This window comes from Ambystoma mexicanum, chromosome 1q (genome assembly GCF_040938575.1).
Source record: "Ambystoma mexicanum isolate Mex_15411 chromosome 1q, UKY_AmexF1_1, whole genome shotgun sequence".
NCBI classification, from domain to species: Eukaryota; Metazoa; Chordata; class Amphibia; order Caudata; family Ambystomatidae; genus Ambystoma; species Ambystoma mexicanum.
Genome location: NC_090922.1, coordinates 1,306,108,890 through 1,306,135,369, shown reverse-complemented (window position 1 = coordinate 1,306,135,369; position 26,480 = coordinate 1,306,108,890). Strand labels below are relative to the sequence as shown.

Below are 26,480 nucleotides of genomic sequence, written 5' to 3'. Positions count from 1 at the left end.
GTAGTTCCCGGGTGATTACAGTGATCACATGCAGATGTTAAACAAAAGTTTAAACTGGTCCATTTTCGTTTTCCACAACTGGTTTTGTAAGAACATAAATGTGCAGTATTAAAGTTAAGTTTTAAAGTGCTGGTGTGGCAGCAAATAAAAGAAAGTAAAGCATAATGCTCGCCTCCTTGTCTTTAATAGAATGAAGACTTCCTGAGCTGATAGCGTGGGCAATCTTTATTATACATACTGGAAAGGTTCAATAAATGGTGCACATTATCTTGAATTGAAAAAACCAAGTGCAAAATATCTACCTTTGTTCAATCTTTCAAAAAAAGGATAGCCACGTTTCACACTGGTTAAAAGAAAACATTTAGAATGCTGGGTGCCATAATGCCAAGAAGCAAGGTAAAGTTTCCCCAGTATCGTTCAATACTTGGGCCCAACGTGAAATCTGAGAACTGACAACTGGATGGGTTGACAGGTAAAACTACACTCACAGAATTAGAGCTCAAATAACTGTACATGCAAAAGTTAGATGTCCAAAGGCGAGTCCTGTTAACATATGACAACATAGTATCAGATGTCAAAAGGCTGCATCAATCAGATTATTTGAAGACCCAAAACCTAAATGGTTGAAAGAGACAGGGATGCTAGGAACAAAGGTAAAGTAAAGCAGGAAAAGCCAAGATTTAATCGATAGACACCTATTCACAACTGATGAGACTAGACTAGTCTGTAGTACTTGCACTGCAGAGGGAAAAGGCCAACATATACAGAAGTGAGTGGACCAGCAGGGTAGTCTGGTGCTAGCTTTCGTACAGACAGATACCAACTTAGCTTGGTCTCATCAATGCACTTTTAAAGACACAATTGTGCAGTTAATCATACAAATCTTGGCAATGGTACTTAAAACACATTGAAACACCATAAAAGCTACGTGAAAACAATCTTCACCAACAAAAAAGGTCTAAAGTAATCCTGCTTGTGAAAATGAATTAAGACCGCAGCAGCAGATGTCCCATTTCTGTCCAGGTAAGAACGAAATCGGGTGCGATATAGGGGGTGAGAGAGGGGCGCGGAGGATAAAGCGGAGAAGCACAATGGTGCCCACACTTTAGTCTTTGGTACCAATCCCAAAAGGACATTGAACATTTATAGGAGTAGCTTTATTTTGGTAACCAACGTTTGTAATTGCGCAGAGCTGCGTAGGTGGCATCTTGGTGTTACTGCATGGTACTAAATACAAAACTATATGCCATTGTTCTACATTCCTAAATAGGTGGAAGGCTCCAATGTTTCACGTTCAATTACCTCTTACATAAGTTGAAAGTCAAAATAAATTAAATACCTTGACGATGAGCGGAGGGTTGTTGCTTAAGACTGCAGGGAGGCATCGGTCTGTTTCTTGAGCAAATGTCGGTTGAACTGGGAAAATATAAGCCTATCAAATATGAAAAATAAAAATATAGTTATTACCCAAGGGGGTATCCAAACATTCTCTTTTTCACAAATGTCTTCATACATTGTCATTATCCACTATGCAAAACTTGAGCAGTGTATAGGAGTTTTCAATGTTGTTTAGTCAACCAGTCCCAACAGCCTATGAACCACAACCATAAAACCAAAACTGGGATAAGGCCAAGCCCCTGCACTTAGCAAGTATTGCCAAGTGAGTGCTTTAATTAAAACAACCAAAACAGCAGAATCTCTGGGAAAATTCCTTCAGCAAGTCAGCAGACCTGTCACAGTTCCAGGAACACTGCAGCAAAAGTGAGTTATGGGCAGGACAGAACTTAATACATCTGAGAATTATACTTGGCCAAGAGTCAGACAGCCACTCACAAAAAAGTGCTACTCAGCCAAAGCCACCCACACAAAAATGAGAGGCCCTTTCCAGGGACCTCTACTAGCCAAAAACAGTTGAGACCGGTATTGAGGCTGCTATGATGGGTTCAGATAGACACATCATGGTTAGAAAAGTCATTACCTTGTGGCCACCTAGACAAAGCTAGGCCCAAGAAAACAAAACGGCCAGGATCAGAAAAACGAAAATGGTAACCCCTCCCCCTCAATGGCTACCAAAAAGGTGCACTGGGTGAAGACGAAATCAAGCACCGCTACCATCAACATAATCCCCAAAAATCACATTACAGTGACACAATTACTCTAGTGCAGACATTGGTACTGAGCACCCTTGCTGAGCCAGTCTGCACGGCCTGGCTACTGGGCCTGCATCATTGGCTACCACACAGCTGCATCACACCCGATCATCTGTCAGGTCAACCACCCTGCAACAGCTCTAACCCATCCACCTGGCTCTTCAATCTCTACTTGGCCCCTTTGGCCCATCTTATTGCTACCTTTTCCTCTAACTCAGTGTTATGCGGATGACACTCGGCTCTCCTTCAAGCTACCCACTGCCTCCTCTCTCACTCATTCCGGACTATCTGTAATTCAGGAGTGGTGCGCCTCCAACGATCTCTGCCTTAATGCCAGTAAGACGAGATCCTTCTCATTGGGACTCCAGCTCCAGCTGTCCCTCTTCTCACTCTGGCCGCCCTCCTTGGGCCCTCTTCCTTAGCCTTACTACGAGGCTAAAAACCTTGGTGCCCTCTTCGACTCCACTCTCTCATTACATCACTGACTTTGTCAAGAAGACCCACAACCAGCTGCACATCCTCTTGGGTATTCTTCCTTTTCTCACTTTTCCCCCAGAAGCTCACCGTCTCCAGAGCCCTGGTTCTCTCTAGGCTGGACTACTGCAAATGCCTCTTTGTCAATCTGCCTTCCTCTACTCTCGGCCTTCTGCAGCTAATCCAGAACAGGACTGCAAGACTTGTCCTTGGCTTCAAGCCAGGGACCGCATCTCTCCAGTCCTGAATCTCCCCACTGGCAGCAAGTATCAAGTTCAAAACACTCTGCATTGTCCAAAAGCCTTTCTGAGCCTGTGGCAGCACTACATACACTCCAACCTTCGCTCAGCCACCGCCAACACACTCTCCTCTGCAGATGCCGCCCTCTGGAATGCCCCCCAACTGTATGCTGCACTGACTGGCTGCTCTCAGTCTCACGGGTACCGGGCACCTCCTTGACCAGAAGCCCCCTGCACTGCCTCCAGGCTTACATTGCACTAGGGGATGTATCTAGAAGAGTCCCCTGCCTCCTTGCACTCACCCAGAGCTGCGCTGCCGTGGCTGCACTAACTCAGATAACTGCCGCCCTGATTGCACTTCCCCCTTCCCTCCCCATGGCACTTTCCCCTCTCTATCCCCCCCGCCCCCTGCACTTTGTGTCTCGCACTTGCACAATATGAATGACACTCCGTCTAGTAAGATTGTTTTTTTTTCCTCCCTCCGTCTTCCCTCCCTTGTCTGGTCTAGTAGCAGAACCTTCCTTTACATCACCAGAACCAACAATACTCAACCAAAGACAGCAGTGACCTTTGGCTCCAAAAAACAATGTCCAAGCTGACAGCTCATGTTTGTTTTCCTATAAGCGCGAGTGTGCTTCTACGGTTTTGTCATCTCTGCATTGCCCTATGGCAGATTTTTAGTCTCTTTACAATAACTTATGCAACCTTGGTGCCCAGAGGCAACAGCTGACCCGAACTTTGTAGGGTGTCACACTCAATATGTGAACTAACCATTTTACAAAATTCACCTACAACATTGCATTTCTTTTTCCTGTAAAGCTACAGACAGTCTTGCTTTGAGTAATGTGTTATGCACATTCCCTCATTGTATCAAGTGTCAACTGTAACCTTAACCACACTGCTCAATCCTGATTGATTACTTAGCTGCTCTGCCATATTCACCAACAGTCCGGTGAACTCCAGGGTAAGCCGGTTGCCTCGCTGTGGGTTATTCCTCTCAGATCCTAAACTCATGATCAAAGAGTATTCTACCCAACTGATAGAGCAAAGTAAAATACATTAGTCAGCAGATGTGTTTATAACAATGGGAAAGTATGAAGAGGATTGAGTTGAGAAGAACAAGTTACTTCTTACCTTGTAACGTTCTTTCGATGGGATGTTCCTCCGACGCATTCCTGATCTTTGATAATTCATTTCCAGCTTGCTGGCCTCGGATATTTTTTCTCTGTAGAGGGCACCGCGTCGACGTCTGCCGAGTCGATGTCCCTCGAAAGCCACCGTATCGGCGCAGACGTCACCATGCCCATAAATAGCCACGCGCAGCGTCCGTTGCTCAGTTCCGTTGTGTAGATTTATCTATCTATAGTTTTAGTCTATCGGAGACTAAAACCGAGGGAAAACCGTGTAACCGAACGATGTTTTCTAAGAATTCTCGGGCCAATACTGAAGCTGAAGGTAGGCCCTTCAGGGGAATGAAGTGAGCCATCTTGGAGAATAGATCCACGACTACTAAAATGGTATTATACCCAGAGCATGGAGGTAAGTCCGTGATGAAATCCATGGACAGGGTATGCCATGGACAGGGAGGAATGTCTGGAGGGTGTAATAGGCCGGCTGGTTTCTCCTGACTTTTATTCTGGGCACACACACCGCAGGAGATTACAAAGTCTCTAATATCCTTCTTCCATGACGGCCACCAGAAATGTCTTTTAATCTTTTCCATGGTTTTGGTAATGTCAGGGTGACCCTCCATTAGAGAGTCGTGATAAAAGGAGATTACTTGTTTTTGTATTTTCTCACAGGGCAAGTACAATCGTCCTCGGAAATATGGTAGGTCTTGATCCACTGAGAATTCTTTTCCCTTTAATTGCCAGTCCTGCAAATCGGCCGGAGTTGGGAGTGATTTGACTGTAGTCTTGATGTCTTCAAAGGATTGAGCGCTGACCAAACCCAAAATCCTTTGTTCTGGGATTATGGGTATTGGTTCTGGATTGGTCAAATGTTCATCTACTCCCATCCGGGAGAGGGCATCTGCTTTTCCGTTTTTACTGCCTGGTCGATAAGTAATTATAAAGTCAAACTCAGCCAGAAACAGAGCCCAGCGAAGCTGTCTGGAAGACTGAGCTTTGGCCGACTTCAGATATTGTAAACTGCGGTGATCAGTCATTACGGTGACTGTGTCTGGCTCCAAAAAGATAATGCCGCCAGGCTTTAAAGGCCGATCTGATAGCTAAAAGTTCCTTGTCTGTAATTGAATAGTTGATCTCGAGAGCCGAGAATTTGCGGGACCAAAAGGCTACAGGATGTAATTGGTGTGTGACCGGATCTCTCTGTGATAAAACTGCCCCCATAGCAAGACTAGAAGCATCCGTTTCCACGATGTAGGGGAGTTCTGGGCGAGGATAACAAGTGGTAACACATTCTGGAAACTGAACCGTCTTTGCTCGCCAATCGATCTGAGGATTGTGCTTCTCTAACCAAGGGATTCCCAGAATGATCTGGAACTGAGGGGCCTTGATCACATCGAACACGATTTTCTCCCGGTGTCCATCTTGGCTCACTAGCGTCACTTCTTGGGTGGCGTGCGTTACTGGTCCGGAGGCTATCTCCGTGCCATCCACTGTAGTAATGACGTCTTTTACTGCCTTAGGGACAAGGGGTAGATTCATCCTTGATACCATTTCACGGTCCACGTAATTACCGATTGCTCCGCTGTCGATGTAAGCTTCAATTGCATGCAAACGATCCGGACGTTCAGGACTGAGGACCATGGGCACCACGAAATGCGAGGTCACGGGACAGATCTTAACGCTCGGCAAGAGGACCTCTACACTTGCCGGGCTAGGTCGTTTCCCTGCTCAGAACTTGTGGTACAGGTATCTGCGGCTCCTACAGCCTTCTTAGCTGGTTTCACTGGACAGTCTCGAAGAAAGTGCCCTGAGTTCCCGCAATAGAGGCATAATTGCAACGGTCTTCTTCTTTCCCGCTCCTTTTGGGTTAAAGGACCTTTCATGCCCCCTATTTGCATGGGTTCCACAGTGTCAACTCCCTTAGTAGAGGTCTGTGGTTTAGAAAACACTCGGGTATCGAATTTAGAACGATCAGCCTTCCTGTTCTGTAATCTGTGGTCCAATTGGACAACTAAGTCAATATAGTCTGAGCATTCTTGTGGAGGGTTCACATCTTGAGCTAACACATCCTTGAGCTCTCCACGCAGGCCTCTGTAGAAAAGCGTTATTCTCTTATCCTCGGGCCATTGAGTTTCCACTATAAGTCTGTTGAATGAGGCTATATAAGTCAAGAGGTCTTGATTACCCTGTCGTAATGAAAGAAGTTCATTGTCCAAGACCTGCCCTTGTGCATGTCTTGCGAACAGTTTCTCCATGCTGGACTGGAAGGCCTGGAAATCATGTAAAACCGGATCATCCTGGGTGACTAAAGGGATCGACCAATCTGCGGCGCTGCCACTGAGATAAGAAAGCACGAAAGCCACCTTGGTCTGGTCTGTTGGGAATGCAGCTGGTCGACATAAGAAGTGTAGGCAGCACTGGTTGATGAACACTGCAAATTTCTTTGGGTCACCAGAAAAACGTTCGGGCGGAGCCAAGGGCACATTACCGGGTAGATTGATTTGCACTGGATTTAAAGATGATGCAGAAGGATAACTTGCTCCTGGAGCGGGCAGAGGTGTCTGTCCTGCCTGCGTTTGTAGCAATTGCCTAGCGAGGTCCTCTGTTCGCTCCTTGGAAATTATCAGTTCTCTTCTTAGAGAGTTTGTTTCCTGACGAGCTGCATGTACTTCTGCTCTTAATTCCCCGAGCAACTGGGCTAATTGATCAGTGTCGGAGGTTTCCATTGCGCCTGGGTAGGAGTTTTGCGGTGGGCTTCGCGTTCTGTAACGCTCACCTGATTCCCACGGAGGCGCTGGTCTTGGCAGGAAGGTGTCTGTGACTCGAAAAGTGATGTGCAGGACTCGATTGGCTTCTGGGGTCGAACCTCTTTGCACTGTGTCGAACTCGTAGGGTGAGGTTTCTGCAGGTGAAAGAATATGGGGGTTAATGGTCTGGGTTGTTGAATGTCCCTCTTCAGATGATGAATAGACAAGGATGTTTTAGAACAGGTGCAGAAATGAATTTAGCTTTTAAGTCCTGAAAAGCTTGTTCTGCTTCAGTAGACCACTCAAAACGTTTGTTCTTTAACAGAGCGGTGATGGGCTGGACTATCCGAGAGAATTCAGGAATGAATCTGCGGTAAAAGTTAGCGAAGCCTAACATGCTTTGAACTCCTTTTACAGAGGTTGGTGATGGCCACTTGATAATTGCATCAACTTTCTTTGAATCCATATGGACTCCGTTAGGTGACAATATGAATCCCAGGAACTCAACTTCAGTTCCGTTGAAAACACATTTTTCAAGCTTAGCAAAAAGGTTATGTTGACGCAATCTCTCGAGAACCTTTTTAACGTGTCTCTGATGTTCCAGTTCCAGAAGAGTTCCAGTGCTGTATCCAGGGAGTGGAGCTTGCCCCACCCAGGTAAGAAAGTAGTTCCTGTTCACAGAGGACTTCTAAGTGGCTGGTAAGTAAGCAGCATGGTCTGCTGCAGGTAAGTCCACCCAAGCATCTTCACACATATTATGAGCCCGGCGCTTCCAGTGCCAGGACCGATGGTTTTGATGAGCCTGGTGCCACCGGCGCCAGGACAAGGTCCAAAAGGTCCCAGTGGGGACCGGCTGGTGCCTAGGATTAGGGTTAGGGACCTGCTTCCCAGGACGTTGGGCTGGTCCTGGCTCCTTGGAAGCAGTGATCTTGACAGGAAAGACCTCAGAGTGGTTTGGGGGCGGCTGATGCAGATGCCGAGGGTAAAGAGGCACCTGCTGTGGCTTTAGTACTTTTGACCCGTCCACCTCGGGTGGATCTCCTTTGGCCTCTGAGCCGGCTGTCCTGTGCTTTTCCCCGAATGCGGAATAATAGCAAAAGGACTTTCCTCTCACAGAGGTTCCTGAGGGGCGAAAAGGAGTTTGGCAGATTGCAGCTCCTAAAGATTTTGCCGCTGCTTTAGATGTCTGCAACTTTTCCAGACTGTCATCAGCCTTTTCACCGAATAAAGAAGAGCCGTCAAAGGGCATATTCAAAAGTCTGGCCTGTACATCTGGAGCAAAGCCAGACTTTCGCAAGCAAGCATGCCTGCGGATTGTCGTACTTGCCGCCATGGCCCTGCTGATACTGTCAACGGAATAGATGCCAGTTTGAAGTGACTCGCACATGGCATTTTGCCATATTTGATGTTAAGAAAGGCTTCCCTTTTCTCTCCTTCCAGTATGCAGTCAGCCGCTGATGAAGCACACTCCCACAGTGTGTGACTGAACCTGACGAGCGTATAGGTGGCGTTGATGCACTTCAACGCCATACTACAAGCAGAAAAGACTTTTTGCCATAGCATCGTACCTTTTGTCATCTCTATCCTGTGGGACAGTAGGGTAAGCAGATCTGCTGCTTGATGAAGTTGCCGCTTGAACCATCAGGCTCTCTGGAGTCGGGTGTTTTGATAAGTATTCAGGGTCAGCCGCAGCTACCCTATACTTGGCGGACAATATTTTATTGACTGCAGGGAAAACCTCAGGAGTTTCCCAATTAGATGAAATCTTCCTTTGCAAGGCTGCATGGAAGGGGACCACAGGATACTCCTGTGGACCTTTGTCTAGTATGTCTGTCAGGTCATCCTGTTGAAAAACAGGTGAAGGCTCAGACCAACCCATAAATTCAATAATCCTTGCCATCAGGGTTCTATAGGGTTTTTCGGCATGTTCACCTGGGTCTGGTTTGACAAATTCCACTTCTGGGGAAGTGTCTAGCCCACTTGCCTCATGTAATGATTCCTGTAGGTCTTTCAACCTTCTTTCCTCAGAGGTAAAATCCTCTGAAACAGGTAGTGTGGTCCTCTGCAACCCGAAGGTTTCCTTGTCAGAATCCTCCCCTTCTTCATAGATTGAAGATAATCCGGGGTACTCTGACCTCGGAAATGGTGTAAAACCCATTTCTAAGGCAGAAGGAGCCAAACTCGTCATTATTGGGCGAGAAAACGTTGATGTCGTCAACGCCGATGTGACAGGCTTCGAAGGCGCCGAGAAAGGCGTCGAGAGTATCTTGGTATCACCGTTAGCTGTGAAGTAGCCGTGGTTTTCTCTTTCATCGGAATCGATGCCGACGATGGCGTCGATGCGATCAATGCGTCGAAGAACCCTTCGACAGTGTCGATGGCGCCGATCCATGCATCGAAGGGATCTTAGACAACGGCGAAGATGGTGCCTTCTTACCCAATGGCCCGTGGCGCTCTCGGGTGGACTCTTTTGCTGGGTGCAGCAACTTGCGGCGTTTCGATTTTTGGGGTTTTTCAACCGGGTATCACCCTCAGCTGTCTTCGGGGGGGTCGAGGCCGCTTTCTCGAAGACGCCTAGCATTTTCTTCCTGAATACCTCCCTCTCAGCTTGAGAGTGGTGTTTTGTGGGGCAGGAGACCCTTTCTGGGAAACAGAAGATGACAAAGAAGGGGATCTTCGACGTCTCTTCTTTGAGTGTCTAGATCTCGACGAATGGTGGGAGCTACTTCGAGACCTAGAATGGGAATGCTCGACGGCGAGGAGACGACTGCCTCGACCGAAGAAACTTTCAAGGAGGTTTTGACTGACTTACCTCTCTCGAGCTCCCCTTGCGCTCCTTCAAGGCTTTCGCCATCATGGACATGCAGTCCCAGTCCTCACACTCCGAACAATGGTGCTCAACTCCCAAGCAGATCCTGTGTGGATCTGTTATCGACATTTTCTTACCGCAGTCTCGACATTTTTTGAAGCCGGACCGCGGAGTCGTCTGTTCCGATGAAGAAGCCATCGAGAACGAGTTGGTATTTAGAGTAAATATAAGAGGTTCTATCTGACTGAACTGAGCAACGATATTCCGAGGCCCCACGAAGCGCGGAAAAACGGAACTGAGCAACGGACGCCGCGCGTGGCTATTTATGGGCATGGTGAAGTCGGCGCCAATACGGTGGCTGTCGAGGGACATCGACTCGGCGGACGTCGACTCGCAGCGCCCTCTACAGAGAAAAAATTTCCGAGGCCAGCAAGCTGGAGACGAATTATCAAAGATAAGGAATACGTCGGAGGACAATCCCTTCGAAGGTTACTTTGAGAGACAAGGTAGGCTCCTTGACAAAAACAAAAAATGCTAATGATGCACACTTACCTCGGTTGTGTAGATTTTGAAGAGCACCCACGCGACATACCAGGTGATCAGGATAAATATACCACACAGCCACGTGTGATAAAACAAGGACAAACTCAACAGCCCACTTAGAGAGTCCAGAGGCGGTAGTGTGCTGAGGAGAATATACAAAAATTCAGTGCAAAATATATTAATTGAAATTATGTACAAAGGTATTTTTCTAACTTGAATCTTTTAGATAGAGATGCCAAAACAAATCTTCTAAGTCATCTAGCAAATAATCACCCCTTCAACAAAAAAACAAAAAAACAGTCTTTGAAACATATGGACAACCTTACGGTCCCGTTTAGCAGTGTTTGCAAAGTGTAATGTTTGCCAATTCCAGGACTTCTGGGAGCTGTGATACATCCAATTGAGTCATCACCGATTCCTAGACGGTGACCTCGTAAAGACTGGAGGGGGTACCTGTACTGCTGTTCTCTATATGGTAGTCTCGAAACACAGAGCACCCCAGCCAAGATTCTCCTAAGTAGTAAAACATGGGCGAGCAACTAAGGCTTAGCTCTCAGGAGGTGACGCGGGCTGGTTTAAGTACAGTGTAGTCCCCAGCACCCACAAAGAAATGTCCACACGCTGTTAGTGAAAACAGTCTTTATATACACAATCACCATAACACACTTTGTACTCTGGAAATACTATAATGGCAAATAAACAGGTCTACGTGGTACCACTCTTAACTATCGATTCCTTTAAAATGCATCCACGGCCAACAGCCCAAATAACATGCGAATCAGATTGTAAAATGAATCAACGATAGACTTGGAGGAAAACAAGTTAGTTAAACAATTGGCAGATTACTGGGCCACTACTGTTAGGCACAGTTCTGTATGAGGATGCCCCCCCCCAACCTGGGCAACCTGTAGAATAAAGATCTAACACAAGCCTAGTCCATATATTGCTTATAAAAGAGTCTTATTTCCTTCTAAAAAGGTTCTACCACCCCAATGTACCTGGAATAGCAGAGTTAGACGTCGGGTCGAAGGATCCTTCTTGAGCCGCTCCCTTTAAAGCAGGCGCCACGGATCGTAGAGATCCCACGACGAAATGGTGAACAAAGGCATCGAGGCAGCAGTTTCGGTCCTGGCAGTGCTAGTCGACGATCAGTCGTGGACGTCCTGCGAAGATTATGCATGCGGTGCTCCTCGACGATAGTTAATTGCCGCAAAGAGTCTATGAAGAACTTTGGCCCAGCAAAGGCGTCGAGTCATCGTCTCTGCGGTCTTCGGGTGGCAGGAAACCCACTGGCGGATGCTCCTTGGCACGTCGGCAGCCTCGACTTTCTGCAACGGGACAAAGCGGTCGGCGGTGCTGGTGAGAGCGTCCTTGAATTCAAAGTGTCTTAATCAATGGAGCATTGCGGCTCCGGTCGGCGGCGGCTCAGCATCAAGCGGTTCCCGCTTCTGGGCAACACTGCTTCGACGGGCCTCCAGCGGTTATAGCAAACCTGCAAACCCCGGTCGACGACAGTGGACGGCTGTCCAGTGCTCCTCTTCGTTCTCCTCGGCGGTCCCAGTCTCCGGTTGAGTCTTTCGAAGGCTGACTTCCAGGGCTCTTTGGCAAAGGTTAGCAGTGCACAATGGTCCCTCGTAGCTCGGGAAGAGGTCTGCTCCCTAAGCCAGGTCGTCTTGGATCAGTTCCTTGAAGGTACAGCAGCTTTCAGATTGGCTAAGGACAGCAGCAGCAATTCTTCCAGTGGGCTTCAAGGTTAAGCATCAGCTTGTGAACGATTTCTAGCAGGCAGTGAGAGGCCCCCAGATATACTGTTGTCTCTCTTTCACTTTGCTTGGTCACACTCAGGCAACCAATCACTCAGACAGGCATTCATGCAGTCAGGCAGCCAGTCAGGCTCACAGTGCATTCAGGCCATTCTCCTCCCTCCAGACACTCACAACAAGGTATGTGTATTGGGATAAGTACCCAGCCATTCAGCACTCGCACCGCATTCATACCAGTTTCCGGCAGGGCTGTCTAATTCGTTGCGTTTCATACCAGAAACCAGGCATCCATAACATGAAGTGCATATTGGTCACACACTTCATTCACCAAGGCCCCATGCCAAGGGTGTACCCACAACATACAGTCACTGGGAAGGCTCCAGCCAGTCTGGCCTGGACTTCCCCACAATACCATATATGAAACTTCCACCCAACAGCCAGTCAGGGGGAAGGGACAGAGACAGGGCTTCCCGGAACTTCGGGAAGACAAGGTAACATGCGACAGAAAGCAAGAGGCCACAGGTGCCATCTTGTTTCTTATCAGGAATCAATTGATTCCAATGGCAGGGCACCTGTCATTTCAGCACTGAGCTGGCACCAGCCTGTAGCCTGCTCTGTGGGCCACCCACAGGCTCCCAAAGACATACACTAGGGGTACAGGGTTGTAACCCCACCCATGGGTGCCATATCCCAATGGTCTGTACACAAACAGAGCAAGAGCTGCACTGCCAGGAGCCCTGCAAGGAATCCTGGGCAGAAAAATACAGAACACACACGAAAAAACACTACAGTACAAGGACACGGAGGCCCTGTCCCTCCAAAGCATTTCTAGCATCACACTCGTCCCATGTGGCCAGGGGACGGCAGCCGCTACCTGATCCTGAACCTAGGGCAGCTATATGTGTGACGATCACATGAGAGGAAATAACTAGGGAGATGTCATGACTTCATTTGACGAGGTGCGGTATCCCCACTTTCCCCATGGGGAAGACCCTATATATTTTTATGTGAAAATATTCTCAAGTAAAACCACTCTGAAAAATTCTATATGTACAAAGGCATCCATGGACTCAAGTCCCATAATCACTGAAGTACTGAGACGAGGAGGATGAATGACTTGGTGCAAGGTAAAAGGAGCCCAAAGCTCAATGTGCAGACTAGTTCTACAGAATTACCTGTGCGCAGGACATTTAAAGATGGCAACTGCACTACAGAGGGTGGCAATGCAGGAGAAGAAGTCTGTTCCTATGCAGAGGCTTTCGATCGCAGGAGACACGTGCCAGAGTGGCGGAGTAGAGGAGTACACCGAGACAGGAGAAACGCAGTGCGTGAGCAGGGTACGCAGTGGAGACCGCAGGAGCGGCAAGAGACCATGGGCGCTCAGCAGCTCGAAGAGCAAGCGTTCTCCATACCAGGACCTGAAGTGAAGCAGGCGTGTTACTGCAGAGCCGCAAAAGAAGCCGGAAGGACATCTGAACAATCCAGAGTGGGAAGCGGGCGGCAGAGCCACACCAAAGAAGCGCAAAAAGGACCAGAGAAGCTGGAGAGAAACAAGGAGTCAACCCAAAACTAGTGGGGACCCCGGGCGTTCCAGCAACCGCACCAACGACAATTTGACTGTTGTGAGAACATTGCTTGAATGCAGAAAAGACAAAGTACAGATTCAAGCCCCAATAAGAGAAGGATGCATGCGATGCAAGTGTGGGACAAAGTTTGAACGAACATTACTGCAGACCAATATACTGAGCCAAGAATGGTATATGCAGTTTTGATGATACATAGGAACTGAAACACAAGTAGTCCTGGCAGAAGAAGGATACCAGGCAATTGAAACCCAAGCGAAATCCTGGCAGGGGAGTAATGCCAGGTGAATTACAAAGCTACAATAAATACGAAAGGACAGCGTATGCTAGACAAATGAGAAACTTGAATTAAAGAAAGACTGTTAAAGAATCCAGGGGATGGGAACCACCCTCTGGGTCCAAGGTCTTTCACCTTGGAGAACATTTTCGTTGGAGCTATTTGAATGTTCAGTTTTGAAGGCATTTCCTCTCACACTTTATGGTTTGTAGTACGAGTGTCATGATGGGACATTTTGGACACAAGGATGGCTTTTCAGTTATTGACATCTTGACAGACAGAGCCTTAGATTTTAGGTAGGGAAACTATTTTTAGAATAGAGTACAGAGGCCTTTTCCCAACCCATTTGCATTTAAATAAAAGTTGTTAACCAAAGAAAGGACAACTTTGTTTCCGGATTTAATTTCTGACCCCTCACAGAGCGGAAGAGAGGCGATTTAGTAATGAGTGGGCTGCCATCCAGGTTTAGTATAGTGTGTTGAAAGAATGTAATGTGAACATGCGGTTTCATGTCTCTGTAACCAGATGACCAGTCAAAATCAGTGCACATTGGAATACAATTCACAACATAGTAAACATCACATAAAATTAACTTGTAAAGCATTACATAACAGGACTACACAGAGATTTTCCTGACAATATTGGTTACAGGTTCTGAGTGGCAAGCCTTGTGGTATGCAAGTACTTACCATTTGGGTCTACCAATACTCGCTTAGCACTGTAGGCTCATCAGTAAAGCTTAGAGTTGGGAGATTAAGGGTTTTGTGTAGAGCTACAATTTACACTTGAAAAGGACACACAGATATACATGAAAACATGCTATTTCTAAAAGAAAAACAACTCAATTAAAGGTCAAGTGTACTACACACTGAAAAGCAATCATATACACATCTGCACAGCAGGTAACCAACGACAGACTGGTTTCAGTGAAAATCACCCCCATCAGGGATCGGCACGACACTTTTGGCAATGAAGAAGACAGCTCCAGGAATGTCCCTCTTCATGCAGGAGAGCAGTTGCTGTAGGGGTCTCCTTAGGCCTCAAGTCAACAGCCTGCAGAGTGGCAAGCTGTTATTCAGAACATTGACTAATGCACAGGAGATGCCTTGGACTATGCTGGCCAGCCCACAGGATGGTTCCAGGACACTTAGACTTCTGGTGGTAGGATGGTTGTGAAGGAGGTCCAGACTGGCTGGTCCCACTAGCCCAAGGTTCAAAGCACCAATGAGGGTCTTCTATGCTGGTTGCCTTTAGCATGCCGCTTCTCTTCTTCGGGGGCGTGGCGCAAATCAATCTGAGGGGAACAGCTGCAGGACTAACAAAATTCGAGCTGGGGTCTGCCTCAGCTCGCCACTGTCAAGGATCTACACCAGTCAAAGGGGCAGGGACTCTCCAACCATGGATGGCCTCTTTCCCCACATCTATTCCGCAACAGACATGCCCTGGCTGGAAAGTGAATTGAAACAAGACAGTCCCCAACCCTCACATCATGCCAGGATGCACAAACCACCACTTGGCCCGAAAACATCAAGTCAAAGACCAGGAATGGACTTAACCTATATGGCACTTCCTGAGCTAAAGTGGCCAAAGAACAGGGCAAAAAACGTGTGGCATGTCCATTTTGAGCATATACTGCTTAAAATGGAATTATGCAGTAAAAACGAAAAACTCGGTAGAACTGATATGCCGCCACTAGCCTGTCACAAAATGTAACCTAAGAAAGTTTAACAAAATGTATTACAAAAAAAAAAAAATCTTTGCGTACCCCTGCAGCACTTCACTGTAAGGTGATGTTTGCTACAGTGAAACAACAAAGGAATCGTGCAAAAGCGGCAGGATCTCTGCACAAGTAGCAATATTGGCTGCCCAGTCCCCTCAAAAAGGATGGGTTGAGCAAGTAAGGCAAATCAGAAAGACTCTACCATCTCCAAAAGTCATGTCAGAGTTCAAGTCGGAACGGATTCAGTTATAAAACATGGACAACTATGTGCTGTAAAGCGAGTGAAAACAGTCAAGTATTGTAAAAGCAATTGAAATTCAGAGACGTCAAAGCCTCCTACCCACACAAAACCATTCTCTGATAAGGTAAACAGGCATAGTACCCCGGGAATCTTTAAGTCGTGAAAAACCCTTGTAAAAATTGAATTTACTTTTTTTAATTAAAAATTCAAGTAAATAAAAAATAAAAAATAGTACCCAAAATACACATGTCTCAAGAACATAACATTTGTCTGGAGTCTTTCAACAGAAAGAACAAGAAGTGTTCAGGTGACTAAACAGTTCGTGATGAAAGAACAAAGTGAAGGGTCGAGTAAGGACTTGGTAACATAACAACCCTATGGCTGGAAGTAGGGGCTGTAAACAGCTATACAGGCTCCTCGCTAGGTTTCCTCCATTTGCAGGACCCACCTACTTCAATCGTTTGTTCCGTTGCAGGGAGTCCCGAAGGCTGTGGGTGCAATGGTCCTTTTCAGGTTTGGGTCCGGCAAGGCATCAGCAACGAGCGGCAAAAAGTTGGTTCACCTGATGCTTTGCCGATGAAAGACCACAGCACCCAGAGATAGACCACCTAGAGTCCCACGATGACAGGAGAGATAAGGACACGATGGAAGAGCTCATGACAGGACAGGAGACATTCTTGAGAAGGAAACATAAGTGCCCTCATTAAGACAGAGCATCAGCTGTAGGAGGACTGCTCTTAGGTCACAAGCTGGCAACCTGTGAAGTTTCAAGCGGAAACTGTTAGGTAAGATTTTCTAATCAACGATAAATCATCCGTCCCCGTTTCAACCCCAGAACATTTTGCTTTGACTGGGTAACTATTTCACCTTGTCCCTAGGAGAAGGGGAATCTTTTTCCCCCAATCACCTAGTCTTTTACTCTTTATGGGTGACCTTTTTATGTCTCTCCATAGTGTATGTGGAGTGCTGGGGAGATACAATGTTATCCACTTTCTTAATCAACTGGTAGTTCTGTGTTTTACATGAATGGCTGGTAGCATTGTTTTAACTGTATGCATTTTAGTCTTTTTAGTTGCAGGCTGTTAATTCAGCCTCACTAATGCACAGAAGGACCTCCATTTTTCTAAAATGGTTGGCGCCTTCTTGTGCCATTTTTTTTGTGCACTTGCTGTTTCCGAGGTCTAGACGGGAACACCTCAGTGGCTGTTTTGTCTTCGGCAGGAATCCTGTAGATTCCACGCCCAGGCTCCAGTGTGTCAGGAAGAGTCTAAAACTATGCATCCTTTTGTTTTCCACCTTGCCTGAAAGGGAACAACTCCCAGCGTTCAGCCAGACGGTCCATTGCTGTAAAATGCGGGGAGAGAATGCAGAGGTGGTGCTGTAGTTCCTGATAAAAACTCCAAACTTATAATCAAAACCAAAGAGGATGATGACATGTAAGCCGTAGCAATTTCCAGCAACTGGAGAGCCTGCTGTGCAACTGGAACTGCTGTAGCCCTTGCTCCCAAGCAACCTGTGCACTCCGAAAACGACATTGACCCAATGCCTGGTGAGATCCACTAGACGCAAGACAACCTGCATTTTGAGCGATCCCAAGTTGTGCTGCGACCTTGCGGGCTGTAATACCCCAATACCCTAGGACCTTGAGCCAATGTGTGGTGCACAGTCTTCCAAATTCCGAATTTCCTGAAACTTTGTGGGCATCCTTCTGGACCTCCAGAGACGTGAATAGAGTTTGAAAAGTCCCTTCACAAGAGTGCTGGACCTTGCAAACAATGAGAATCCAACCAACGATATTCAGTCTTCTGGCTCCTGAAAAGGGTGCCAAAATACACAGAGCTGAATCCAGCTGCAAAGAAACTCTTGCCTGGAGCCTTCCCCGTTGATCCCTGCTGCAGATGCCCTTCCAGTGTCCGGTCTTCATTTTTCATGACAAGGAATTCAGCGACCAGGTTTTTGGCTGCAGATCCTGAAGTCTTCTTGCGGGAACTCTTCTTCAATGTTAAAGTACTCTGGTGGCTGGGGTATTTTCTTACCTTAAGCCTGTGTGATTTCTGTAAAGCTCTGGGGTGATCGGGAGTCCCCTCATCCAGTTCACCCAGGACCCTGCTGGAATCCTCCTGGGGTATCTTCTCTGAAGTCTCTGACTAACTTTAAAGTGAACTACTTACTTTTTGAACAGTCTTCCACAGGAACTCTGACTTTTCCCTGCAACAGAAACCTCTCACCCTGCCTACAGCCGGCTCCTAGACCACTAGGGTTCCTCTTCTGCCCCTGAGTGAACTCATGCAATAGAATAGGGAAGGACTGGATAAGTGAAGGATTCTGTCTGGAAAAGTATAACAAGTGTTTACTTGTGAAAGAGTTGGTAACTAACTCTGAGAGGGAACAGTTGAACAGTTACAAAAGTATTTACTTCCCTTGAATGTGTGTTGCACTATTCTGATAAGGATATAAAGGTTAATTTACTCACCTGTGAATTGGTTTTGCCTCTTCCCCAGAAATAATGCTGTTGGTTTCACTTTACTATTCCCGTTAGGATATGTATGAGTGTCCCCAATTGGGTCTTGCTTCCCATGACTTGCTGCTATAGCCCGTCTAGAATAAGTCTGCCTTAGGTTATACTTACCTTTTAAGTTGCTGGTAGCTCCTTTAAAAAGTATATAGGTTTTACTAAACGTGGGTTAGCTGTGTGCCATCCTAAAATATGCTACAGTTATTGCTTACCTCAATCTGGGTTCCACTTCTCTGAAAAGCAACTGTGATAGTATAGTACAACATTAGGTCTTACCTGCCTAGAATAGATGTGTTCCATTCTTGAAAAGTGTTCTTTAGGTATTCTGACTGGTCTGCCTGGTGCATTCTAAATTAGTGTGAATAGTTCTTGCCCATCTTACGCTGTGTTCCACTGAGCTGAAAAGCAACTGAAATTGTATATCACACTAAAAAGGTCTTACTCCCCTAGTATATCTGTGTCATCATGAATAATAGATAGTTTTTTACTGTTCCTTGAATGAGTGTTCCACTATTCAGAAAGGTATATTTGTAAGCTGGTTTAATATGCAATTTCAATGCTGAGCATCAATGTATAACTGACAGGGTTTACTACCCTTGTATTACAGAAAGTAATCTAAAAGTAACTCACGGTTTTTACTCACCATGAATAGGTGTGGCCTACATCAAATGTGTATAAGGTTTGATTCCCTAGAATTACCGTTAGGTATCCTGAATAAGGTTTTATGCTGTGGTCTCTGTACCTTCAAGCAATTACTCTACGACCAGTACCTACCCCAAGACTTCACTTGCGCTACTTGTATTTAAAATGAACCTGTATTTGTTATAATACTTCTGGTTGCGTTTCCATTGAATCCTTGGTGTACTACAGGTTTTCTCCTTTCCTACAGCCCTCTCTCCCCAAGATGAGCCTGGCTGCTCTGTCTATGCTACCATATACTCAGGTGGTACAGCCTTATACTAAGCATGGAATCATGTACTGGCCAATTGGATAGACTTAAAGAAAAAAATAAAAACTGTCCTAACAAACTCAGAACGGGGACCGATGCACATCAGAATCCCTAGAAAGAGATGGTCAGGGCACCATTTGGTTCTGGGACACTTCCGAAGGCTCTAGAGGGCAGGATTGGCAAGGAGTCTGAACTGGCTGATCCGACAAGCCCAAGTGTAAAGGGGCTTCATGAGATCGATTGAGAGGCAGGACTCCACTGGAATTTGGCTGGAGGCAAGGCTAAATATCTAATGGTTGCCCTCGGTCTTCAGCTCGATACAAATCTTCATAGGGTTCTTTGCTCCAGCAACAAGCTAAATAATGGCTGCAGGATCACTCCATTACTCCTAAATTCAAGCCAAGGTCGCCCCGAGACCACCAATGTAAAGGATCGGCACCATCCAAACTGAAGTGCTGCCCAAATCATGGACAGCCATTTGCCCCACATGTGCCCAGCAACAGACATACGACTAGCTAGAGTATTGATTGTGTGGGGTGAAATATAGCTCCTGAAGGCCAGAAATAAAAAGGCCAGAGTGAATTTTAAAAGCCAACTGAACTCCAAGGCCAGCAAAGAAATGGTGCTGTCAGACATGAGACCTATTGAACCAAAAACAGGCACAAATTCCAAGAAAAAGTGGGCATGAATTTCGAAAGTGTAAAGATATGTGCAATGTATTTCAGCAAGGAAAAGACAGACACGTGATGTGACAATGCTGTTTTACTCAATCCATGGGGAGCTGCACTTGTACTTAAAGAAACAGCAGTGCGTACATTATCTTCAGCGTAATACCGGATTGTGCTCCAGTCATCGAAATTGGAATCAAGCTCCTTGCATTTACAAGAAACAAAATCAATTCCTTTTTGTTTTTCCTCATCCAAATGACAGTATGCAGAGAAACGTGCTCACTAGACCGAGTGGGAACATGGTTTTCTCATATTACTGCCCTATACATATGGAAAATCCAGAAGGGATACTCATGTATTTTGAAACTGTGAAAGCCTTATAAGATGTCATGTAGAATGCCTTGTGTGTGGCTTTGAAGGCCATTGCTTGCAGGGTACATAGAGCTGGTCATTTCTCCAAAGATAAAACTTTCCAAGACCTTTCCTCTGCTGCCCTGAAGGAAGGGAGCCTGGTTGCCATCCATAATCAGGCTCATTACGTAAAAATATAGAAAGAAATACACTGCTAAGATGTAAACCACAGTAAAGACTGATAAGGCCATGCCTGTTCTTTCAGCAGAAGTGACCTTGAGGTCACAAATCCTATAAAACGTCCTTTAGAGTTGATAGCAGGGCCTCACAGGCCTTGAAGGGGAGGTGGACATTAACATGAGCCAGCCTCTGCCTGGTCACGTGTCTAAGGGTAAATGCAACTTAAGGGAACAAAGGAAAAGGCTGCAGTTCAATAGGAAAATACATATTGCATAAAAGGGGCAACGTATATACCACAACTGTAATTTCAGATTTTTATTAAAGGTGACCATCACCCCCCTTTGAACCATGCCAACATAATTTGTGTGCGATAAACCTAAGTTATTAATGAAAATTTGATTTAGGTCTTCCCTTGAATCTGAGAGATTTGAAAGTTGGTGTGAGTGAAGCAAATTAGCTTGAGAACTATAAAGTGGCATATTTTTCACTGATATGGCTTATGAGTAAATGAAGAAAAATCATATCTCTAAAGGAAGGGCATGCCAACTTCAGATTAGATGGGCTTTTTCAATTATCCGAGGAGGCAACCTGCTGTTAAGACTTCCGAGAAACATCCCAGCAGAGGCCCAAATCTTGCATTGGAGACAGGAACCAGAAGACCTAGAAGCTGACTGGGACCTCTTGCAGGATTCAAAGGAGACAATCCTTGACTGACACTCTTGCTGTCCCAGCAGTGGCCTGCTGTTCCCCGATGCCCATTCCAAAGCCTCTCCTGTAAGTAAAGCTATCCCCAAAGCCATAGATTGTGTAGGCCCTGCATATTTTTCAAGCATTGATTTAGTTATTTACCCATAGCAAATATCCTGTTTGTCCATGTAGATCCTTGGCATATTTAAAGTAAATCAATTAATTTCCCTATAGAGATCATGAGATGTGTTTTCTTGGCATTCGAAACCAACAAGCTCTTCCCAGTGTGTTTTGAGCCAGCATAGACAAAGATTTGCCAAAAGACTTCTTCCCAAAACCCTGTTTCCATGTGAGTGTGCAGGGTGCAAAACGAAATTCCCCTTTGTTCCCAGTGTGCTCCAACCAAAGCCCCAAAGCCCTGCCGGTAATGTTTAGGTGTGGCAAACAAATGTTACCATTGCTTTTCTGTCCCTCATATCACATCTGTGGCAGTCGAAAGAACAGTACCAGGGGTAAATAACTTTCTCTTTGAATGGACTGTGTCCTTCAATGTTTTGCTCATCTTTGACAGACTCCCAAAGCAGTAGTGCAATTTGGAGGAGGGAGTAGAATGACATATGCATTTTCATGGGCAGAGCAGAAAACTGCCTTGCCAAAAACCCCATCCTGACCTTAATGTTTTGTAAACATGTGGATGGAAGACCACGTTGCCGCTTCACAGATGTTTCTAATGGGAACACCCCTTTGAAGGGCTGTAGATGTGGCCAGGCTCCTGGTAGAATGAGTCCGCAAACCTTCAGGAGGGTGTTTCCGTGCAAGCCTGTAGCACTCAGAAATCGCCAAAATTATCCATCTAGATAAGGACTGTTTGTTAACAGCCTGACCTAGTTTGTGTCCTGTATACCCAATGAATAGCTGATCATCAAACCGTATTTTGGATATTCTTAAAATGTAAAGGCATAGTGCTCTTCTACGATCTAACCTATGAAGTCTTTCTTCCTCCTGACCAGGGTGAGGTGGAGGGTAGAAGAAAGGAAGGCCAATTTTCTGGTTCAAATTAAAATCCGAAAAGATCTTCGGTAAAAATTAAGGTTTGACCTTCAAGACAAGTTTGTCCTTGGAGAGGAATGTAAATGGTGGCTTTACCGACCGTGCCTACAACTCGCTCACTCTGCGGGCTGATGTGAGAGCAACCAATAAAATGGTTTTAAAGGTTAATAACCTTAGAGGACACGCGTGCAGGGACTGAAAGGGGGCACACTGTCATGCGCCCTTTGTCAAGCATTGGGTCCGATGGAAATTGAGCCGCCAGTACTTGTCCCGTTACGTTTGACTCGTTCCTGGGCTGCGGTCTAGTCTTTCAACATGGCCACCCACAGCTTATCTGTGCACAGTTGCTGCCGGCTCTCCGCGTTGCAACTGTGTGTCTCTCTCCCTTGCTGTTGCCACTCTCCTGGTTATTTCCCTTGGCTTTGCTGAGCCCCGCTTTTCCTCGGGCCCTTGCCCCCCGCTCTCTCAGCTCCTCCTTTTTCACCTTCCCTTTCTGCTCTCCTCTGGACCGCCCTGCGGTTCGTTCTGTTTTCGCTCGCTTTCACTCCTCTCCTCTTTCCGAGAGGCTTCAGTGTTTCTCCCCGGCTTCTCGCTCCTCTCTCCTGTCTTTGCTCTCCGTTTCTCCTTCGCCAGTGTTCCCCCTCTTCCACAAGGACTCGCTCCTCTACTCCTGGGCCGCGACGGACACTTTCTTACCTGCTCAGAGTTTCTGTGTCTCATTTTTGGATCACCGGCGCCCTTTTAGAGTACATCTCTGCTGCAGGAGGTTTCGGGGTTTTTTGCCTAAGTGGCTTTTTCCCCTTTTTTGACTGTCACGGTCCCGGGGCCCCTGGTTTCCGAAAAATCTCTGCAACCAGTGTGGCGTCGTTCCGTGGCAGACCGTATCTTCTAAAAAAGAAAACGTCAGCCAAAGAAAGAAGAACGAAGACTTCCAAAGATATCTCTTCAGGTGAGGAGGAGGGGGAGGAAACAGAACTAGAACGTGATTTGGACATTACTGACAAACCCTCAATTTGTGACACACATTAAGAACTTTAAAACCAGATTTAGGTCCCAAACCAGAACCTGGAAAGGAGATGGTGGATACACATTGGTGAGTCCTTTCAGGAATTGAGTCACCAGTGGAATTTTGAAATAAGAGCACTCCTCATGATCGCTTAAAAATGGAGAGAGCCACCAGATATCCTTTAATGGTAACAATCTGGAGACCCAAATTGGCTAAGATAGAAGGAAGGACAATACGTCCGGTGTTTTACACAGAAAAGGGTCTACATTATTTTCCTTGCACCAGTTGCAAAACTTGTTCCAACGGCACAAAGGTTTTGTTGCTGATCTTCTAGCCGAAAGCAACACCTCCATAACGTCATCCGGGAGGTCCCAATCCCTATATCTCCACCTTTCAGAAACCAAGCGTGAAGGCTGAGAAGGTTGCTCTCTGGATGGAGAACCTGACCCCCCTCTCGCGAGAGAAGAGCCTCTCTTTGTGGAAGACTTATCTGAGGCCAGACGGACATGTCTAGAAGGTCTGAGTACCACGTCCTCTTGGCCCAATCCCGGGCAATTAGATCATGTGGTTCCTGAACTTTCGCAACCTTCTGATCACGTGAGAAATTACGGGGACTGAAGGAAATGCGTAAAGGAGTGGAAACTCCCAGTCCACCACAAACGTGTCTCCTAGAGCAATACAATTCGCACTCCGGTTGACAACGGTTGCAAACAGATCCACTTGAGGGGTTCCCCAAAAGGGTGAAGATCTCTTGAAGGACTTCTTGAGCCATTTCCCACTCATGGGAGACTGCTCTGCCTGCTCAGAGCGTCCGCCGCCGTGTTCTCTCCGGCTAGGTGAACTGCTGATAGAGATATTCCTTCTTGAAATGCCCAGTACCAGAGCTGCATTGCCCCTCTGCACAGTGGTAGTGGCCCTACACCTCTCTTGAGGTAGTACATGGCCACCATTTTGTGCATCATTATCAGGACATCCTTTCCCCGTACAGCAGGCAGGCCTTCAGCGCTAGTCTGATTGCCCTCATCTCTAAAATATGGATGCGTAGTTTGGACTCCGATGGAGACCAATAACCGCTGACTGTCAGATTGTTGGCATGGGCTCCCCACCCCGTGAGTGAGGCGTCCGTCACAACTGTAATTTCCGGCCATGGTTGCCAAAAGGGTTCTCACTACAGAATATTGTCCTTGCAAGCCCACCACAGAAGATCCTGTGAGACCCTTTTTGGAATCTGAAGTCGGTCCGACATCTTTCCTGAGAACTGGACCCATTGTGTTCTTAGAGCCCATTGAAGGGATCTCATTCTCAGGCAGGCTTCTCGCAACCGAAAAATACAGGATGCCATGAGGCCGAGCAACCTCAAGAAATGAATGGCCGGAAGATTCTGGGAACTCTGAAATTTGATAACCATCTGAAGAATGTCTTGAGCCCTCACCTTGGGTGGCGAGCTCTTTCCCAAGGATGTGCCTATTACAGCCCCGATGTACTGCAGCGCTTGAGAAGGTGTCATATGGGACTGCTGGCAACTGAGGGAGAAGCCCAGACTGTGGAGAGTGGCAGGTGACAGATGATCCAGGGCTTGCTCAGGAAAACGCGCCCTGATCAGCCAATCGTCCGGGTAAGGGTAGGCGTGAATCTCCCTCTCCTGAGATTCGCTGCCACTACTGACACCAGTTTGGTGAAAACCTTCGGGCAGAGGTCAGTCCAAAAGGCAGAACTCGAAGCTGATCGTGAGAACCGCCAACTGCGAACATCGGGTATTTTCTGTGCTCGAGATGTATTGGCAGATGAAAATGAGCATCTTGAAGGTCCAATGACACCAACCAATCATGTAATTGGAGGGCCTGAAGGATTTGAGAAAGTGTGACCATCTTGAACTCATCCTGCCTGGGGAACTTGCTCAAGTATCTCAAGTTCAAGAGGGGTCTCAGTGCTCGGTCCTTTTTGGGGAATCAAAAAACATGGGGTGTACCATCCCTTGTTCCTCTCCACCACAGGTATCGTTCTATAGCACCTCTCTCTCTGGCAGGATTAAAACTTCGGTTTCTAGAGCACAAGCATCTAAATGCAGAGAGTCTGTCCCTCACTGGTGAGCTATGACTCAAAACCTCAGAGTGGTTTTGTAGCGGCTGCTGCAGAGGCTGATGGTAAGGAGGTCACTACTTGAGCTGGCTTAGCAATTCTACCTCATCCACCACAAGGACATTTTCTCTGGCCTTTTTGACTGGCCATTCCTTTCACTCTTCCAACTGAGTAGTAGTGAAAAGATCTACCCCTCCAAGGTTGTCCACTAGTACGAAAAGGCTCAGGTTGCCTAACAGTGGTACCTAAAGACTTGGCTGCCACCTTCAAGGTCTGGAACTTGTCAAGGCTCTCATCAGCCTTGCTGCCAAAAAGATAGAGGTATGTTGAGAAGCCTAGACTGCATATCTGGTGCAAAACCAGACTTCTGCAACTACGCATATCTGTGCACTACGGTGCTGGTAGCCATGGATCTGCTGACACTATACTCAGTATCCAACCCTGACTGAAGGGATTCACAACTAGCTTCTTTGCCATCCTTAATAGCCAAAAGGCCATCCCTTTCTTCCCCCTCTGGAATACGCCTTCCCCGCTCATCCATCTACATGCTTGTCGTCCCTATCAGGAGGGATGGTAGGGTACGCTGCCTGTTTTGGCGTAGCTGTAGCCGCCTGCAAACTCTCCGGAGTGGTGCGTTTCGACAGGTAGTCGGGGTCACTACTGGAGGGGTGGTATTTTTTAGTTTGTTTATTTTGTTCTATTAACTGCCGGATTGGTCTCAGGGGTTTCCCCAATTTCTAGCCACCATTTTTTTGTAATGCCATATGGAAGGGCAAAACAGGGTCAGTGTGAGGACCCTTATTCAGAATATATCGGTGAGATCATCTTGTTCATAAGGTAGTAGTGGCCTGCTCCATCCCATGTACTCTACAACTCTGAACGAGTTATTTGTATGAAGCGTCAGCATGTTCGCAAGGCTCAGGTCTTTCAAACTCAGTTCAGGTGAAGTATCTACTCCGCTCGCACACTAAATTATCAAGTAAGCCCTTAATTGTGGACTCCCCTGACATTAGACACTCTGGAACATTGGATGTCCCATATTGCAACCCAAAGGGAGCATCTTCCTCATCTGACCGTTCCTCATCTTCATAAGAAGAGTGATTTGAAAAACTCCTTCCTGGGAAGAGGAGTATACATTCTCTGGGTTGGAAGGTATTGGCTTCAATGACGTCGAAGGCTTTATTGGCGCGACAGAGAAGGGGCGCTTGATTTTGATGGGACAGCCAGTGTATGTGACGCAGATGGTTTTGAAGTTGAGGGCCTGACAGGCATCAAAGACCCCATCAGCGTCGAAGGGCCTGGCAAGCGAAGCCACTGAT

General features: G+C 46.7%; 1 protein-coding gene across 1 annotated transcript in view; it reads right to left on the bottom strand.

The window, feature by feature from the left end:
* Nucleotides 1-26,480, bottom strand: part of NDC1 (NDC1 transmembrane nucleoporin) — a 367,243-nt gene that overhangs the window by 209,501 nt on the left and 131,262 nt on the right. Inside the window, exons 8-9 of the mRNA XM_069642162.1 lie at nt 10,102-10,234; nt 1,340-1,432 (exon numbers count right to left, since the gene is read on the bottom strand). Coding sequence (XP_069498263.1) covers nt 1,340-1,432; nt 10,102-10,234 — 226 coding nt within the window. The remainder of the gene's footprint in view (nt 1-1,339; nt 1,433-10,101; nt 10,235-26,480) is intronic.